We start from the raw sequence: 19,678 nt of genomic DNA on the forward strand, positions 1-19,678 counted from the left end.
GAATTAACACAGCTTGAGTGTTTGTTGACGGGTTTAACGCCTCACATAAGATTATATGGTTTAAATTTTTCTTGAAAAAAAAACAAGTCTAAAAACCATCCTTTAGATAGCTTATAGTTTTATTTTATTTAGGAAAATAGAACCATAATTGATGCTTAGGTCCTGGAGAGAAAATGGAATGAGATAATACAAATATAAAACTTTTTGAATAACACATGTTTTTAATTTGAAAGCAACCGTATAGGAACTTCATTGGTGTTAAGGCAGTGTTCTAAACTTTGTTTTATTTTACAAGTTTAAACAATAGAGACAGAATTATCCAACAAAAATTTGTATCTATACAATATAAAAGTAGGTACATACACTTAAATATACATACATATACTGTATACATATATGTACTGTACATATATAGTATACATGATGTATATATTTTTATTTAGTTTCCTTTGTATAGCCAACAAGTGAAGAGCTTTTTGAAATAAAATCTTAATGGCTTTATTTCTCACCTTTCGTCCCATAACCTTGAAAGCAGTCTTGGTACCTGACATTCTTGCACCTACATAGGTACCAACTATCTGCTTAAGTATTGCACTTATTTTTATTTTTTTTTTCTATTCATTCTTATATCCATTGGAGAAAATTGTTTGAATGAAAAATCTTTTTGTATTCGTAGAACAAAAAATGGTAATTAGAAACAAGTTCAAGGGTTCTCAAATAATAGACCGGAAATAGACAACTAAAAACAAAAACTTAAAGAAAAGCCACCGTGAATTTCTCGGAACAAATTTCGATAAGAGAGGCACAAAATTAACTTAAAAATTGATTATATCATATTATTTGAAATATGTACACTTAGTCCAAAAAGTCTCCGTTCAGCAGCCTAGATTTAGTGTTTTTTTGTGTGAAAAATGTACGAGGAATGAATTCAAAAACCAAAGTGGCAAAATTTAGTTTCCACCATCACATTTTTAACAAATTTAAAAAAATTGTGGTTGTGATTTTCAAAATTCTCGTTTTCAATATCTCAGAATCAACAAAAAGAAAGCTGCTGAACGGAGACTTTTTGGACTATGTGTATGTACCTTCCTAACATCCATTGAAGTTCGTATACACTACTGTCCTGTATGTGCTTTTAATTTTCAAGTTATTTTCCTGACTTAGAATCAGGTGGATAGTAAAATAAAACGCAAGGTCTATGAGCAGTTTCTCTTATACTGTGTTTGGTACAGAGTTTTAATTATATAAGGTACTTTTAACATTTATGACAGATATATTAAGCCTGACAGCTAAGAAATAAAGCAAGGGTAGAGTAGTTTCATATAGTAATTATACAGGAACTTATGCGTGTGGCTTTTAAGAATCATTTTCAACCAACTTGACTTCATCTCTTCTTATATGTTTAATAGAAAGTAATGAATTGATATAATTATTTTTCTAGTAAAAACAAGTAAAAAGGTCTATAATGTTTATTTTAAATCTTAAAATATAAAATTGTTTGTTTAAATATTTTGATAACATTGGTAAGATTTAAAAAAAATGCTTTAATTAAACACATCGTGGACAACTCTACGCTAGAAAAGTTTGGAGATTATCTCTTCTAACAAGAATACTTCAGGAAATGTTTGTCATGTTGCCACTATTGGTTAAAATATAGTTTCAGAGGAAAAATATTTATACATTATAAAATGACCAAGCTTAGAATCTGTTGGAGATTCAAAATCTCTAGAGAGGGATATAAGTTTAGATCTAGTTAATGAAAATTGCAATAGGGTTTCTGGTCCCATTATGTTGGATCTTTTGGTCAGAATGTTTAAATTATGCAGAGTTGATACATATTTAATACAATTTTGCACAAAATAATGTCAAATGAAATATTGATTATTTTTGATTTGATATGACATGATTTGTTCTAAGATGTTGATTTAGTTTTGGTCAGACAAAAAAATATATAGTACAAGAAATGTTGGTTTATTTTATTGTATAGCTAGTTTAAAATTAATTTTGTTTGCTGTTATTATTGTAAATATAGGAAGGTCATTGAGTGATAAAAAGATGTTAGAAAACATCTCAACTCAAGAACAAATGAAAGTTTTTTTATATTTTAATTTATTGAACCATACAAAATTAATATACATTTGGCTTAATTCTAACACAAATAATATTTAACAATAACTTAAAATAAAACATTTGTTGGCATAAAGGGGGCCTTACTTTATACATTGGTGAATTACAAAATTTAACATGTGGCTAAGTTATGACTTATTTTTGGCTATTTTGACTGGACTATATGGTGCTTCTGTCGTTGACGGTCGAATTGTAGATCAGTGCATATCCTTAGTATCTTTATCTGGAAGACCTTAAACTTTTCCATTGCAGTTTTTGATATGGTGAACCATATCGAAAACTGAAGGTGGTAACTGGTCTTAGCAGGTGTTTGTTTATCAACAGTTTCGTTGATTTACTTAATTCTGTTTCCTTCTTTAAGAGAGGATGAACTCGATGGAGTGCGATGTTGGCTTTCGTTATCACAGCCTTAGAGTGCAGGTTGCAGCGCAGCAGCTCATGGAAGTGTATTCCCAGGTATTTGGCATTCTTCTTGGCTTTAATACTTGATCCATCCGGAAACGTCCGAACGGGTCTCCGGAAGCACACCAATTTGGAGTTGTTTATCCTTATTCCCCACTTCTGGTAGTACTCTTAGGGTCTGCTTATGTGTACTTCTACTCTTTGGGCTGCGATCGTATTTGGAGGACGAAGAGGTGAGTGAGTCATCTGCAAACAGCAGGTTCTCACAATTCGTTGGCACTGATTGGTCAGACGTCATCAGGCAGTAGAGGAGCGGTCCAAGTTTTTATCCTTGGGCGACTCCAGCCTTTACGTTTCTAATCTTTAACGTGCAACTATCTATTTCTATGAAAGAGTTTCTGAAAGAAAGAAAAGAAAACAACATTTTTATTATTGGCTGTGGGATATTAAAAATTTGGAGCTATGGATGAGGGCCTCAATCCATACGCTGTCGAAAGCTTTCTCGACATCCAGTAAGCATCCTCCTGTGGCTCGGTGACTAATGAGAGCAGCGGTGACGTCGGACTGAAACTTGTGGATGAATCGTTGAGTGAGCTTCAGCCTCCTTACAATGACTTCTTCCAGAATTTTGCTGATATTGTTGAGGAGTGAGATCATAAAAACTTACGTAAGTCTTTTCAGGATATAGTTGGAAATCCCGTCCATCCCAGTTGACTTTTTCGGCTTCAAGTTGTTAATGATCTCAGCTATCTTCTCAGGATTACAGAATTTATGGGTATTAGATGGTTGGCTTAGTTGTGGCTGGCACTTTATATATCTTCCACGGTGATTTGTAGTGATTTATATATAGTATGTTAAACAACATAACATTTGTTCGGATAGCAAATATTAATTGGTATAAGGTAGATACCTTCATGTGAATTTTTTTCATTAGTACAAAAATATTGTCATATTAGAATATTTGAGTCTGACAGAGGCCAAAGCAGGAAAAAACAAATAGATATTCAGGGCATACACGAATTCCATCGCAATCGGAAACTTTTACGAATTCCAAGGGATAGTTCGTAATGCAAAATTGTTTGAGAACTATGAAAGTATTTGGTAATAGTTTTTTTTCGGAATTTTGTTAGTAAGTTTTGAACCAAAGTTTATGTTCAACATAACTAAAGGTAAATGTCCCCTTGTAATCCAAAACTTATTTATTACTTAATTGATGAAAAATAAATGTTGTCGATTAAATTATGTATTTCAAGGCAATCAGGTTATTGATTACAACTATACATCCATGAAATCAAATCAATAAAACAATATTACATACAATTCAAAAAATTATTTCAAATACTTCTGTCTCTTCTTTGATTTACAAAGTTATAGTACGAAGCTTGTGGTAAAAGCAATTTGTACTTGCATTATTATGATGCAAATGATATCAAAATACAAAAACCCAAAACTTCGGTTCCAGTACATACATCGCAAGATTGTCCTCGAAATTTGTTCGTCTGCGTTGAACACTTATTAGTGCTAGAAAGGTCAAAAGAGCAAGCAACAACATTCATCAGCAAAATTCTCGTGCAACTTGAGATTTTAATCAGCTTGCTACTTGTTTTCTTTTTTTTACTCGCAATTTTCGTTGTTTCCCTCTTGTGATTTGTTGGGAAAAAATTACAAACCATCTTGAGCGGGTATTGGATTACCTAACTAAATAGCGCACCTGTTGTTGTGCAATTTTAATCTGCACTATCCTCGTGTGTCTGCTTTGAAGCAAGAATAAATAATTTTAATATTTTTTTAAATTTAAAAATCATGATTCATAAATAAATATATGTATGCATATAAGTTTGGTAGCTATTGAGTTAATTACATGTCTCTGCTTGGAACAATAAAATGAGATTTTCTTTAAAAATAAATATGTGTGAAAAACAATTATATTATCATTTCCTGGCGACTATTTGTAGTATCTGACAGAGTCGGTTTTTTTTCCATTGATTTAGTTTTTAAGTTGATTTTAATTAATTTGCTTGAACTAAGATCTTTATGGCATACAGCTTTCACAGTATCCATTAAGGTTAGCAATGGTAAAAAACATCACTTTACAGAAGAACTTCTTTGAGTGGTCATAATAAGGAAAACTTTCAAAGGCCTCATCAACTTTTTGTGATACATTCGCAATAAAAAATAAAATAAAAAAACATTTAAAAGTAGTTTATACATATATTTACAAAACATGTAGATTCAAAGTTAACTTTATAGAGTAATTCAAAAGTAATTCTTGTCATGAAAAAGTGCTTTCTCAAATTAGCCGTTCGGATTCGGCCTAAAATTGTATTGGGAGTTGTAAGTCACTAGGCCCTGGTTCCCAACGGACTGTTGCGCCACCCAATTTAATTTAATTTAATATAAAAAAAAGTAATTTTTTTGAATATTGGATGTAAATATATAGCAAACATTTATACTGTGACGATTGCCTCGCACTAACATTGAAAAACTCTTTGAATACAATTTGTTTACCCTCTTAATCAATAATTGCTGATTAAAAACAGTTTGCTGCAAGGTGAACACATTTATAATGTGCAAACATTTAGTCCCTTTTTGAAATGTTGAAAATTTATTCGTAATTAAGTACCAGTTAAAAAAAATACTCTATTAAGATTAAAAGTATAAACACTTTGCTTTTCAAAAATTTAAAAGATAAACCCAATTCTTATAATGATTAATAATTATTATTTATTTCTTTTATTTTCAGATAAACCCAAAACGCGTTTTTGATATAATCAGCAGTTTCTTCCTCATTTTAACTTTGGAAATGAACATTGAAACACAACAACAAAAATTACCGCTTTCGCACACCAAAAAACCTGCGCTGTATTTTTAACAAATTAATTAATTTTCCAAATTAGTTGAGATATTTTCAGTAAATTTTTATACAAACATACATATTTTTGTATTCGACCTCTATTCTATTTTTTTCATGAAGACATTATTATTTTATTCAAGTTTAACAAAACTCCCCTTTTGGAGAGAAGTCATCGAAATCAAATTCAAAAACAAGAAAGAAAGAACACAAAATATCATCTATGAATCTTAAGAAAGATCAATCTTTCTATTCGTATTGTGTTCTTGTGCAACAAGATAATTGCGAAAAAGTGAAAGGCATCTTCTAACAATAAATAATATTTGTCATCGTCATTATTTCTTATATACCTACATATAACTTTAAGCAAACATTTAAACATTAACGTAAAAAGAAAAATTACGAAAAACAAAAAAAAAAACCCAAATATTAACATTTAATCGCGTGTATGAACAATTATGTCTGCCACAATGCGTACAACATTACAAACCGTGCCAGAATCTCTACCCGCCGATCATGTTACCAATGGCGGTGCATCGACACCGACTGCAGCATCAGCCGCTGCAGTGGTGGCGGCATCAGCTGCCATTGCCGCACAACAGCAACAACACAGCACACACAATAGCAGTAGTTCAGTGCAATCGATCAAAGATAATCATCATCACCATCATCACCATGATTCGACAAATGCCAATATCATAGCTCCACCACCGCCATCCGGAACGGTCTCTACTACAGCATCATCGATGTCCAACAATGCCACTGCGATATTGACCAACTCAAGTGTAGGCGGTGGCGGAAACAACGCCGCACCACAACCACAGCAGCATCATGTCAGCAATAATTCGGTTACAACCGTAACTTTAGCAGGAGGTGGTGGAACGGCAACCACAAACCAGGCAGCAATCACATCTTCAGCAACGTCCGGATCAGTTTCTTCCGCTACTGCAGCTGGGACAGCCAACAGCAATAGTAATAGCGGAGGTGGCAATACTGCGGTCACTACTGCTGCCCCAACAACCAATCACCACCATACAACATCAGTGACGGCGTCTAGCGGCGGTGGTGGAGGTACTGTTACCGGTATCAACAAAACCGTTCTACCTCATTCACATTCAAATTCGTCTGCAATGAAACTGAGGTCATCAGCAGCTAAGGTAAGTTTTGTTTTTATTTGTATTTCTTATTTTATAATTAAAATAATGTTTATCTATTTAAAATTAAGTACAAAGTTCTCAACTTTCAATTGAAGACCGTGCCGCGGCGAAAACAAAACAGAGAAAAGATTTGCTAAGACGTCATTGGGTGCATAATTTTAAGCTAATTAAATTTTTATTGTGTTTTTGTTATTATTTTGTATTGTTTGTCTGATCACGTATGTTTGTATACTCGTATTGGTACCTTCAATTCATTTTTGTTTAGATCGTGACCAATTTGGCAAGAGGAGAGGCACTATTTTTTTCTTAAGTTGTTTTTTCGGAAGAGGGTGAATTGTAAAAGTAGAGAATACACCTTGAATATATTTTTTATCATGTTACATATTATGCATAATTTTCTCAAAAGCAAGTTATTAGAAACTTGAAACTTTAAGAAAGGATATTGACTTTCAAAGTACTGATAAATGAAAAGATAATTCATCTCAAGAACGACTTTCTCTTTTATTGAAGATTTTGTCTGGATTTGCGCTGTGAAAATGTTTTATGTTTTATATTATATTTTTTTTTTGTATTTTATGTAATTCATAAATGATGAATGAATTTATAGGTATAGAAAAAATTTAAAGGTGTTTCGCTATCATAATTTGTTTTATAAAAAAGATCACAAAAAGGAATTATTATTTTATATGTATGAATGCACTGAAAATCAAAATATCCTGTTTCGTATCATAGACTTTTGAAGTCTGTTGCATCAGGTCAATACTTTTAACAATAAGGTTCCAACTTCAACTTACTTTTTTAGTCCATATGTATAACGGATTAGCTTATTTTGTTACATATTGAAACATTGATTTTTTGTTCTATCAATACAAAAAAACATGACCTACCTTTTTTTCTTATTTTGGCCCAAACTGTTATGTAATAATTGAGAGCAGAATAGAGTATGAAGTGTTTTAGTTTTTTTTTTTTTTGTATAATGAAGTCAGTTTATTCGGTTAAAAACTCTCTCTCCCTCTCTGAGGGCCGGAAAGCGTTAATTCTAAAATCATACATAAATATAAGACTTGAAAGTCGATGTGTATTTGTTCGTTCATTCCTCAACAAATACATTTAAAGTCCTCGTCTCGGGTAGTAACTGCAAAAGGACACTGCGCAGGATCAAAACAAATTATTTAATAAATATTCGTTGCTATAAAATTGTATTCTTGAACTTAGACACAAAATATAATTCGAGCTGGGTAAAACATCACCTTAATCACACCGTTAATTGATATATGAGTTCTAAAAATAAATATTTTGACACTATCCTTTAAACTTAAGTGTGTTAGGATATCCAAAACATACATAGAAATACATAGATAAAGGGACAGATAAGCTCAAGTATTGATTTAAATTGTGTTTGTAGACAAAAGAGCCTCATGAAAATGTGTTGTTTATGTTGATGATTTCATGCGTGGGGCTCGAAATGAATTGTTGTTGGTTGAAACGGAAGAACTTATTCGTAACATTATTGTTTCTAAAGCGGAAGAGTTTAAAAACATTTTGAAAAATGTGGATTTACTTAATTTGTTGGTTGAAATAAGGTTCATGATACTAATTGATTTTAGCTTGAAACATAGATTAAAGTATTACAAGTGACGAAATATGCACAATTCATTGTAGTATTCTTTTTAATTTGAGTCATACAAAATCTGGTGCTACATTAGTACATTTATGTTGATATATATTTAATTTTTGCAAAAATATTCGTATGTATGTATACATATAAATATGTATTTTCATAAGAACAATTTTGTCTAAAAAAGATTTTCCAAAGAGGTACTTTTGAGAGGTAATAGCTTACTTTTGTTAGAAAGGGGTTTTAATTCAAAGTAATGCTTTACTACCATCATGAAATAGTGGAACAGGACCAATAATAGGGATCTGGACTTGCACCACTGAAGAAAGAATTAAATCAATGTGGCTATAAATAATCCAATTGACAAATTAATAGAATTTCATTTGTATTACTTTTATGTATATTATTTCCAACTGAACGTAATAAAAAAAGTGATTTTTAAGAGCTCCATCTGAGGACTATCAGCTATCGCTGGTCTCAAACAATTTTTAATCAATGGCCGATACTTCTTCAAACAAAATTGCAAAATGTTTTATTCTGAAATTATACCAAACCGGAAAGTCCACTTAAGTGAATGCAATTTCCGCGGGTGGATCAACATTGGGCTTTTTAATGAATCAGTATAGATAAATACAATTATTTTGCTGCTTTGCCATTCCTTGTAGACGTACTACGTAAATATTGTTGTTCTTGATGATCTCATGGCTTTAGTTCTAGCTGAAATCGGATTTTGTATGGAAACATATTAAGTTCTATCAACACTTCTCAATGAACTGCGGTTCAAATCGAGTTGACGCACCTTCTGTTGGAATCTTATTTCTGGACTCTCCACAATATTACAAGCATGCGTTCCACATTCACTTAAGTTCGTCAGTGGTAGGTTTTCTAAGTATAGCAAGATGATTGTTCAAGAAATCGGGCCTGGAAGTTGAATTTTGCTCTTTAAAATTAAGTAATGAAATAATCGAGTTATTTTTTTCCGAACAAAAAATCAATTAGTTTGGTCCTCCCTTAAGCTGCTGCGCCAATCTTAATTACGAATCAGTAAAATTGCTTCATAATTCTAGATTCCCTTTTAATGGTCAGATGCTCGATATAAAAGTCTCAATAGGAGCACAAAATCATTGTCGCAAAATATAAAATTATTGCGATTACGCTGATTAAGAGCTTCCCATTTTATAAGTATCTGTATCAAGACAGATCAAACGATACTTAAGATAAAACTACTTGCTCCAAAACGGTCAGATTATAATAAGCCGAACCTAGGAACAAAGTTAAAAATGTACAAGTAAAATTCTTTTTACGTGACACGCCTGCATTCAACGATACCTACAAAGGCTTTAGGTTTGGCAATTATGCTCACTTCTTTAACATGCTGATCAATTTTTTAATAATTTTTACAAGGTGGACAATTTAGTATAGTTTTGTATGGTTTTTATAGCACCAAAACTGTTATAGAAAAAAAAAAAAACAGCGAAAAATATGTCGCTTTTTCCTTTACCATAGTTAAAGCTTTTTATTTTCCTAATAGGCTTCCGTTTTGACGAATGTACCATCAGTCTTCAAAAAATAAATAAAACAATAAATTTTCCGAATCTAAAAATGATATTTTGTTTGCTTTTGATGGGACAATATTTATGTAATCAATTTATATCGTCGTTTTACTAAAATATTACCAGGAACTAAAGTCGATTCTTTAAACTCAAACATAAATTCTTGTGTTTGACCTAGCCTTTAGTTGTCGTAACTGTGCAAATTACCTTTTATAAAAATAAATACAAATATCCTTTCAATGTTGTCATGAAACGCATAAAAGTACTATATTTAGAATCTTAATCTTGCTTGCGTCAGGTATTATGAGAATGCACTCAGAAATTTCATTGAAAAACGAAAAGAAAATATTTTATTCTGATTTATTAATAAATCTTTAGCTATTCTAAATGTTTTTGTGTACTTGATTTCGAAGAGGAAAGTCTGTTGAAGTTTTTTTGAGATTTGACAAACAATTGTGATTTTGATTTATTAGTCCTAGTGCATAATTGTTTTGATAATATGTAAGTATTTTAGATCTCCCTGTGCATTTCTTTTTTTTTTTTTTTTGTTTTCTTGACGAATAATGAAAATGATGACTCAAAACATGGGATATTTATGGTCCAGGATAAACGGCATAAATAGTTGCAAAGCAATATAAATATGAAGCGCTCATTGATCTCCAACTTCGTGTAATTAGTGAACATTTGTTCAGGATGTTTAAGGTTGAAAATATACATACATATGCTGGTCATACTACACTCTATAATCTTTTAATTTTATCTCTATCTCTTAACTTAAATACTTTTTACGAAAGTTCTCTTCCACTCACTCTACCGAACCGACTTTGTAATATCCGTAAAGCTTTCAAGAGTTGTGTCTTTGATAAGGTAATACAGTTTATTAAGCGTGGAACTTAGCCAATACACATGCACTCAATGATGTCATATACATATATAAGCTAAATTTTAAAAAAAGCTTTTTTTTCAATTGAAAGTTGAAGAATTTTATTTTGTTTATTTATATTTTATGAATTTCAATATACGAAAAGCTTATTTCATTGGTTTGGGTATATCGTCTCCGCAATGTGATTGTCCAAATTAATGTTTTAGATAGGTATTTGCAGTAATTAAAATAAATATTTGTAGAGTATAACAGCCTTATTTTTAAAATAATATATTATATATATACATGTACGTGTAAATATGTATATGTATTCGCTATGAGTGTTGGTGGAGGTTAATTTGTTTTCAATTTTATGATATATAGATACTATGATATATATTTTTTTAATTTGCATCAAATTAAAACTATGATTAATGTGTATGGACAAAAAATTAAAATAGTTCTTTTTGTCTGCAATGTTTATGAAATTTCGGTAGGTATTATAAATATTTAATATTATTTGGACTAAAAAGTGAAAAAGATAGTCAAACAAAAAAGGATTTCATCCCTTAGTAGATATCGCAGGTTTATTATGTACAGTAAATTATTGACCATTGTCCATTTGTCTGTAATTAAATGAACGTAATCTTATGGAAGTTCATCAAATTTGATGGGCATTCTTCAAGTTAATTCATTGTACCTATGAACATTTCATGGAACTTTTTTTATCTAAGTTTACAAGAGGTTTATGGAGGTAATAAGACGCAAATTGGAGTTATCACAAACCTTTTTCCGTCAATCGATTTTTTATTAGATTTCAGAACAACAACTTATTTTGAATCAAGAGAGCTGCAACAAAAGTATACCATAACTGTCTGATTATCGGGTTATGAGGAAATGGTGTTTGGACGTACTACTCTGCATTCGAAAGGAAAATCAACGCATTTTTTGAATTGAAGATATATTACTTAACTTAAAAAAAGAATAGTGCATTGTAAAAACGGCTGATTCATTTCAAGGTACTCAATGACAGTTGAAGCGTAGGTCGTATTGAGCTTTTATGGTACCTATTTTCGTTCAGTAAAGTTTGAAATTTTATCATGGACACAGTGCCTACAAATTATTGTTTTAGCTTGAAAAAAAAAACAGTTTTGTTAAGTGTTGAGGCGTCTATATGTCAAAAAAACAAAATTGCCAAAAGTGGTTCAAGTAGCAAACTGAGAAGATCGAGGGGCTGACAAACAACGGTTTTTATATCTCTAAAATATAAATATAAACAATAGTTCTTTCATACATTTATTTTACGAATCTGATCTGTTATATATGTATTAACACACATTTTTTCGCCAAGTTAAATGACAGTACTGTATATTTCACCATAAATAGGTACAAAACTCTCTCTTATCAGTTTATACATACATAGTATATAAAAATGAATGTATGTACACACTCGTAGTTCCAAAATAGATTCAGAAATTTGTGTACTTCATAATATACCAAATGCTATCTTGACAGATAAATCTAAACAGCAAACTGACGAGCTGTCTGGGTTAATTGTTTTTTGAATAAATAAGGAATTCTTTAATATTTACAATATTTGCACTAGTCTGATTTATTTTGCTTAACAAAGGATTTTCATCATCCACTTATCTTAAAAAATGTGAAAACAAATTAAATTTACGTTATAGAAATTTTAGATCTCATTGATATACTCGTACTCTTATACAATGTTGGAGATCAAACTTGTTTTTATTTTTTGCGAAAGTGAATGTAAAGCATTGGTAGATCTTCCAATATGGTTAAAACTTTCATTGAAAACCATGCTTACAATCTCTTACTACCTGGTTTTATTAGAAGATCATCAAAAAATTTGTATTTTTTTTATAATGACTTTACTTAGTCAGAAAATGTTTCTGACAATTTAGTTTTTTTACCATAAGTGTGAACACGCTATTTATTTGTCGGCGTATTATTAGATTATGATCAGACATTGAAAGGTTTGAATTGAATATGCACGTGTTCTATTATATGTAATGAGAATGACAGAAAATTGAAGTCCCGTTCAAAATTTAAATTTGGTTGGTGTTTCCCAACAATTAATGCAGTGCAAAATCTGATATGATTGTCTTGTAAAATACCGGCGGATATGGATTATCTTAAACATTAATATGGCTAGTATTATGCATTTTATGTATATTAGTTAATACTCTAGAAATTTAATGGTATTGACTCAAAAATCGTGTTTAAATGACAAATTATGGATTATAAGACTGAAATTAAACAACAGTTAATTGAATGGGTTTTTCATAATGAACCATTTCCAACAGTAGAGGTTCGTGCTTGTAGTACATGAAAAACTGGACCATTTATATGTTAGAAGTCTGGTAAGATTAGGAAAACAAGTAAAAAAGATTGGTTTACATATATATTTACTTTTGTTAAGGTATATTATAACATGTTTGAATTGAACGATGGTATTTTATACTTAAATTAAATAATTTTAATTGTATCTCTAGAATATTTGTTTTTATTTGACTTCCTAATAGGACTGATTCGTTTCAAGCGAAATTAACTTGTTTAATAGGTCTTCAGTTAATTTAAAAAATCAGTTTCTAATTAATTTCGTTAAAGAAATTAATTAAATATGTTTTGGTTTTTTGATTCTAGATTAAATAATTAAGTTTAACGGTGATATTTTGTGCAGGACATATAAATTCAGTTATCAATGTTATCAGAATATGTGTTTATATTATTACTAAAGCTATAAATAAAATGTATACGTAATACAGAAATTTATTACAAAACAACATTGTTTTTAATCATAAGTCATATAACATTATATTATATTATGTACTATTAGCTCGTGGGTATAAACAAAGATTCAACAATAATCCTATCTCATAAGATTTGCGTCATGTTTGCGATCGTCAAACGCAAATCTCACGTAAGTTATATCCACATGACTATAACGTTATCTACCAAATCCAAAGGGGGACGCTGCCGTCATAAAGTACTAAAAAAACCTGTCATCAACCGATGGCTGCGGCTACGGCATTAAACGTGAACGCGGCGACTAACTTTAAAAATCTTTGATTCCAAAGTATGATTTTATTTGAAAATTATTTCATATTATAATGTGCGCAATTCTAAATAATAATAACAAACACAAAAAAAAAACTTAAATTAATTATGATTTATTATGTCAATTGTTAAAGTTTAAATATTTGATAAGCTCTATAATAAATATAACAGATACAGAATTGAACTTAACAAGCTCTCGGTTAATTCAGATCTCTATGTCAGGTTTTCGACCTTTTCAAATTAGTATCTCAAGCTGAACTTGTATGAATTAGTGCAATCTTTATTTCTTTTATATATATTTTTATATGTTTTATTTTTTACTAGGTATACTACATTCAATTCAGTGTGACGGTCATTCCAAAGTTAATTTAACTTTTCTCAATGTATCCATGAATTCAATTCGCTAACTTACTAATAAACTCAATAAGTTCATTCTAAAAGTCTTCCGTCTCTGTCGCACTGCCACAGTTTTATCTTTTTTTGATCCACCTACTCTTGCTTGCTTTTTAGGCTTCTTAAATATTAAGGTGTAGTTTGCTGTCATCATCAAAAAATATCTACAAGCAAGTGAATATGAACCACGAAAGAGAAATTCATATCATGTAAAAGTCTCATACATGCCAGTATATAAAAATTAAAGCTTTTTTCAAACGTCCGCGTCGTCGTCCGTTGGACGATCGTTGGGCTGGCCGTTTCTATATTATGTGTCACGTTGTTTCCAGTAATGGATACTAAGTCGAGGTCTTAGATGGAGAAATCGTTTTCAGGGGACAGGAGAGTAATCGGAAAATATTATATTAATTCTATTAAAATCTATATTGCTGTTGATTCTTAAATTAAGGTATACTCTATGTATACCTATTTACCATATACATGACACTAAATGGCACGTGAGTGGACAGGGTGTTGCTTTAAAAATAAAAAATATAAAGCAATAAATGTTTAAACAAAATTTAAGTTTTAATAGTTAAGTGAGGTTTAACAAATTATATCGAAACTGCTAGCATTTAAAATAGTAAAGTAAATGAAGTGACCAAACATTGCGGTTAATGATCTGAAAATGCCTTGAAAAAGAATTCCTTACCCTAAATTCTTAAAAATATACAACCAATAATACTATACAATCCAAAATTCCCTACTTCCAAATAACATCAATTAAGCATATCTAATCAAAAATATCCAAAATTGCTTCTTAAGATTATTGGGATTGGGATAACTTTAAGAATTGTTTGCAAAGTCGAAGTTTCAAAAGTTATTTTATTTTATAATTTGATTTCTTTCGGATGTGTAAATATGCATGTATTTTAATTTATTTGAGATGGGATGACCTATACGGACAAAAAGTTTATTTAAATTTAAAATTGCTTTTCTGTATGATTGGCTTGGAAGATTTATGCATATATATTTTTTTATTGCATGTATAAAATATATATAAGTGCATTAAGCTATCCAAGTATATTTTTTGCAATTTTGTTCATTATAATAAAAATGTATTGCTTTTTATCTTAGGAACTGACAATTTATTTTGTTGTGGTTCTTTTTCAACTCATCAAGTCAATAAAGTGAGCAATTTCACTATTCCTTGTTAGATCTCATCACCTAACATTATTTTTTTGTTTGCTTTAAGGACCTGACATTTAACTACCTTTCATTTTAAATTCAAACCCTCGAAACAGTTTTTCGTTTGTGCAGATGAGGTTTTTTGTCACCGTTTTTGTTTAATTTGTCTTGCAACGCTCTAGATCAAATGGTTTACAGCAAAGTTTTTAGGCCAAAGTTGCAGATATTCCACTTTACTTTGTCCGATAACAGTTTGTATAACAACTTTTACCTTCAATCACCCTGTGGTTTGTACATTTGTTTGTATGTATTTCCTAGTGCAAATATTCAATTGACAGTAGGTACTACATTAAAAAACAATTTGTGCGAATAAAACAAAGGAGATACGTATCATTTATATATTCTCAACATGCATATGTGTATATTCATATGTAAGCACTTTACTATGATGCATCATGATTGAAACAATTCACTTTACTAGTTAGTGCTTGTACCCTTTTTTCGTATCGCTGTAGGAATGTTATTTGGAAAGTCATATGCTTCTAAACCCACTGGTCCTTTTACGAATTATTTTGTTTTTTGAACAAGTACATACCGACTGAGGTCTTAATTTTACCATGATCACTCTAAATTCTGTCTATGTTTATATTTATTAAAACAATACATTTGAATAATGGTAATTGTAAAATAATCCAAATAATTGTAATGAATTAAAATTGCCGATTATAGAGCTTTAAAACTTTGATTTGCAGTAAAGTTCTTTCGCAAAAGCGTCTTATTATGAAAAGAAATAAATGTTACAACGATTTATAATACTAAACAAATAAGGTAAAGAACCAAGGCCTAGTGACTTGCAACTCTCAATCATTTTCCGAATCATTCCTGTGTGCGAGTAATGTCAGAATGGGTACCTACATTTTATGCCTATTCAGAACCATTAATTGGAGACAACACTTTTCAAAACAACATTTACAGCCTTATTACGGTTGTCAAAGATCAATTAATTGACAATTGAAACATTTTGTCAATTAATTGATACATTGGTATTATGAACGCGAGTGGATCATTTTTTGATCCATTGTAAACAAAGATCAAAAATCTATTGTGAATAGTGCCTATTTATGTTTGGGATGGATTGTTGTCTTTTCGTTGGTTTTAACTTGTTGTTGATACATATCTAAAAATACATTAAGGAAGGCTTCTTTCGAAAGTCTAAAGTTGAATGAATCTTAAAGCGAGCCAAATTAGATTTTGTAATGTAACTAAAAATGATCTTTTATCTACATACATATGTTCAGCCAAATCCATCGGATTTGAAGCATCGCGTAGTTTTCTTCGAATCTTTGCTTGCTCCAAATAATTTTTTTCTTCAATTTCATTTTCACCGAAAAATAGTTCAATATGAGACATGCTTTTGGCTTTCGCGATCCGTAAAATATTTTATTAACAAGGAATTTGTGATTGACTGAAAATTTGATAATCAACAAATATTTTGACAACCATAATACCAAGACTGCCAATTTGAATCATTCACAATAGATCTAATTTCTGAAGAGCGTTCACAGTTTATCAAAAATTTTGATTGCTGACAACGATAATACAAATTCATCGATTTCATTGAAAAATGTCAACTATCGTATTGATAATTGACAACCGTAATAGGGCTGTTACTGTGAGGATTTGTCAATTTTTCTAATGAGGTGAAAAAGTTAAGTTTTTTCCAGCTTAATTTAATAGAAAAAAAAGCCAAATTCTTGGCTACAGAATTTGGTTTTACCACATCTCAGAAATTCAGTCTGTAACAGGAATTTAAAAAAAATAACCATATTATAGTTAACTAACTATTTTCTGTCAGGCCGGAAGTATTAAACTTAGTTCGATTCTGCTTTTCCAAGTACATAAATGTTGCTAGTTAATTTTCTCGAAATCTCTCTCTCATCTGCTTAGTTTCCATATTTCAGAAGCATTTTATTATCACTGTCTAAAAAAAATGTTTCTTTTAACTTCAAAATAATTTCTTAACATGTAAAACACCGACGTCGATTTGGAATCGCCTTTTAGTGGTGTGAACAACAGGCGGACACCAGCGTTTAACGTGTTAACATGTCATTATAGGAATTACCAAAGTTAAATTAAAAAAAAAATCAAAGACCTTTTGAGTTAAAAAAATAAATACATATTTATAATAAAAATATAGACATTGGGCAATATGTACAAAACTAAAGTACTTACTACTGGTAGAAAGTAAAAGTTATTACTGCTAAAGCCAAGATTAACGGTGTTTACTTTAGTTGGTATGCATACAAAAAAGTATATACTGGTAGTTTTATACTAGTAGTAAATATTGGATTCATCCAAGTAAGTACTACTAATTCATCTAAAAACGACAGTTTATACTTTAATAATATGTTTACGTGGAGTACAATATTTCAAAAGCCAATCATGTCTAGCTGCTAAAAGTTCATAATTTGAAGGAAACTTTATCCAGAGGGAAGACTTTTGGACTATGAGTTTTTCTATATAGTGCACAGCTTTACAAACAGTACTCTGATGAAACCCTAGGTCTTCGCCAACGTCAACTAGAAACCTGGATCTCCAACATATTTCAAAAATATTAGCATCTTTTCTTCAGGGAAGTTGCTCCTCCTCTGTTTGGTTTGAATACCTTTTTAAGATTTTTATATAGTCAGTACTGATAAAATATTGGTTGTGATAATTTTTAAATTAATTTGTTTACCAATAAAATACTCGCTTAATAACTCAGCGTTTTCTTTTCCAAAACGTTAAAACGTTTTGAAATTGTTACTTCCGGTCATTCTTCGCTCCTTATAAACTTTTTCTTAGCTAATATTTAAAAATGATGCCATTTCAAATAAATAAAATGGACCGATTACTTTAAAATTACACTCACGAATGCGAATATGTTGCTTTTCAACACACAAAACTATTTACTATAGAATATCAAGGTTATTTACTTGACAAATTTCCACTAAATAATAGAAAAAAATGTGTATGCGTACCATTTTAAGTATTTACTGGAAAAATTAATTCGAAGCTTGTACATAATGTTTTTTACAATAAGTACTAGTTTTGTAGTATTTACTTTGTTTTAATACATGTGACAACTATGAAAATTTACCAGGGGAGTTATTCCGTAATTTTCAAAACAATATTCGTCAAAACTATTTCATTAAAGATATCGTCAGTAATTTGCTTCACGTTACTTTGTCACTATAGTCTCGTCAATCGTTTTCAGTATAAGATAGCTGAAATGTCAAAATGAACTCAACGAAAGATAATGCTTGTTCGATAACTTGAAAATGTTATTAAACTTGGTTTGGTCTATGGGAAATTTGGAAAATTTGCAACAAATTGCTTTTTACCAAACTTACCAACTATTTTGTGGTGTTTATTGTTATTGTTAAGGCCCAACTATAATAGACTTAACGGAAAGTAAGCTATTGTCAAAACCGAACGAAAAGTTATCAGAAGTTATCGTCAAAACAAAAAGCAACCATAATGGATTCCAGTAACTTAAGCAAATTTGACATTTGCTTAAGCTCGAGCCATTTAAATAGCTTTTGCGTAATTGCGCGAAAGTAAGCAAAATTTAACGAAACTGAGCAGAATGTTTATTATGGTTAGTGACATATAAGGATGCGTATTGGTTCGTTCCCTTAAGCTGGCTTAAGCTAGGTTAAGTCTATTATAGTTGGGACTTTACTGTTTTTATTTTTTGCCGTTGACGATGTAACTTTAATTTCAACATGTAAGTTATGTATATCTGTTATTATTTTAATTATTATTATAATTTTGTATAGGTATACATAACCCCGATTATGTTCAAGGGAAAGAAGACAAGATTCCATTTTAACCACAGGGTACATACCGAAACTATTTTGGATAATGTGCTTCGTACAAGAACATTGGTATCCTCCGCCACCCAAAGTTTTAATAGTTATAGCAAACCGTCTGGGAAATTTATTGTTTCCAATATCTTTATTAAGGCCTATTATGAAAAACTTTAAAACAAAACTTTAATGGTTTAAATTATTTTACAAGTGAGGAAAAAAAGAAAAATGCTTATAAATAGAGGGTTTGATTAACATCTTAATTGTCGTATTCTTTCTATTTTTTTCTGAGTTTTCACTTTATAACAAAACTCCAAGCCGAAGCATTTTTATTTCAATTTCCTTAGTAAGTATTTGGAAATTAATGACAGACGATACCTACGAGGTGTGTTCAAAAAGTACAAGTATTTTTAAATTTTGCGGGTCTGGAGATTCCGAAGGTCAAAATTTGTTTTGTATTGTGTTGGTATACATGTCCCTAAAGTATGATGCAATTTTCATCTTATTCACTGTTTACTTTCTCTGTGGTAGTTGCTAAACTCGACGTATTTTTATGAGCTCAGCGATTTTTGCTTTTGTGAAATGACGTCAACGACGATCCAAGTTTGCTTGAAAG

General features: G+C 30.5%; 1 protein-coding gene across 2 annotated transcripts in view; it reads left to right on the forward strand.

Moving 5' to 3' along the window:
• The window catches only part of LOC129952865 (serine/threonine-protein kinase MARK2), a 141,281-nt gene that overhangs the window by 26,247 nt on the left and 95,356 nt on the right, over window positions 1-19,678 (forward strand). For both annotated transcript variants that reach the window (XM_056065783.1, XM_056065782.1), the window contains exon 2: window positions 5,273-6,537. In XM_056065783.1, the coding sequence (XP_055921758.1) occupies window positions 5,839-6,537 (699 nt within the window). In that variant the 5' untranslated portion in view covers window positions 5,273-5,838. The remainder of the gene's footprint in view (window positions 1-5,272; window positions 6,538-19,678) is intronic.

This window comes from Eupeodes corollae, chromosome 3, assembly GCF_945859685.1.
Source record: "Eupeodes corollae chromosome 3, idEupCoro1.1, whole genome shotgun sequence".
NCBI classification, from domain to species: domain Eukaryota; kingdom Metazoa; phylum Arthropoda; class Insecta; order Diptera; family Syrphidae; genus Eupeodes; species Eupeodes corollae.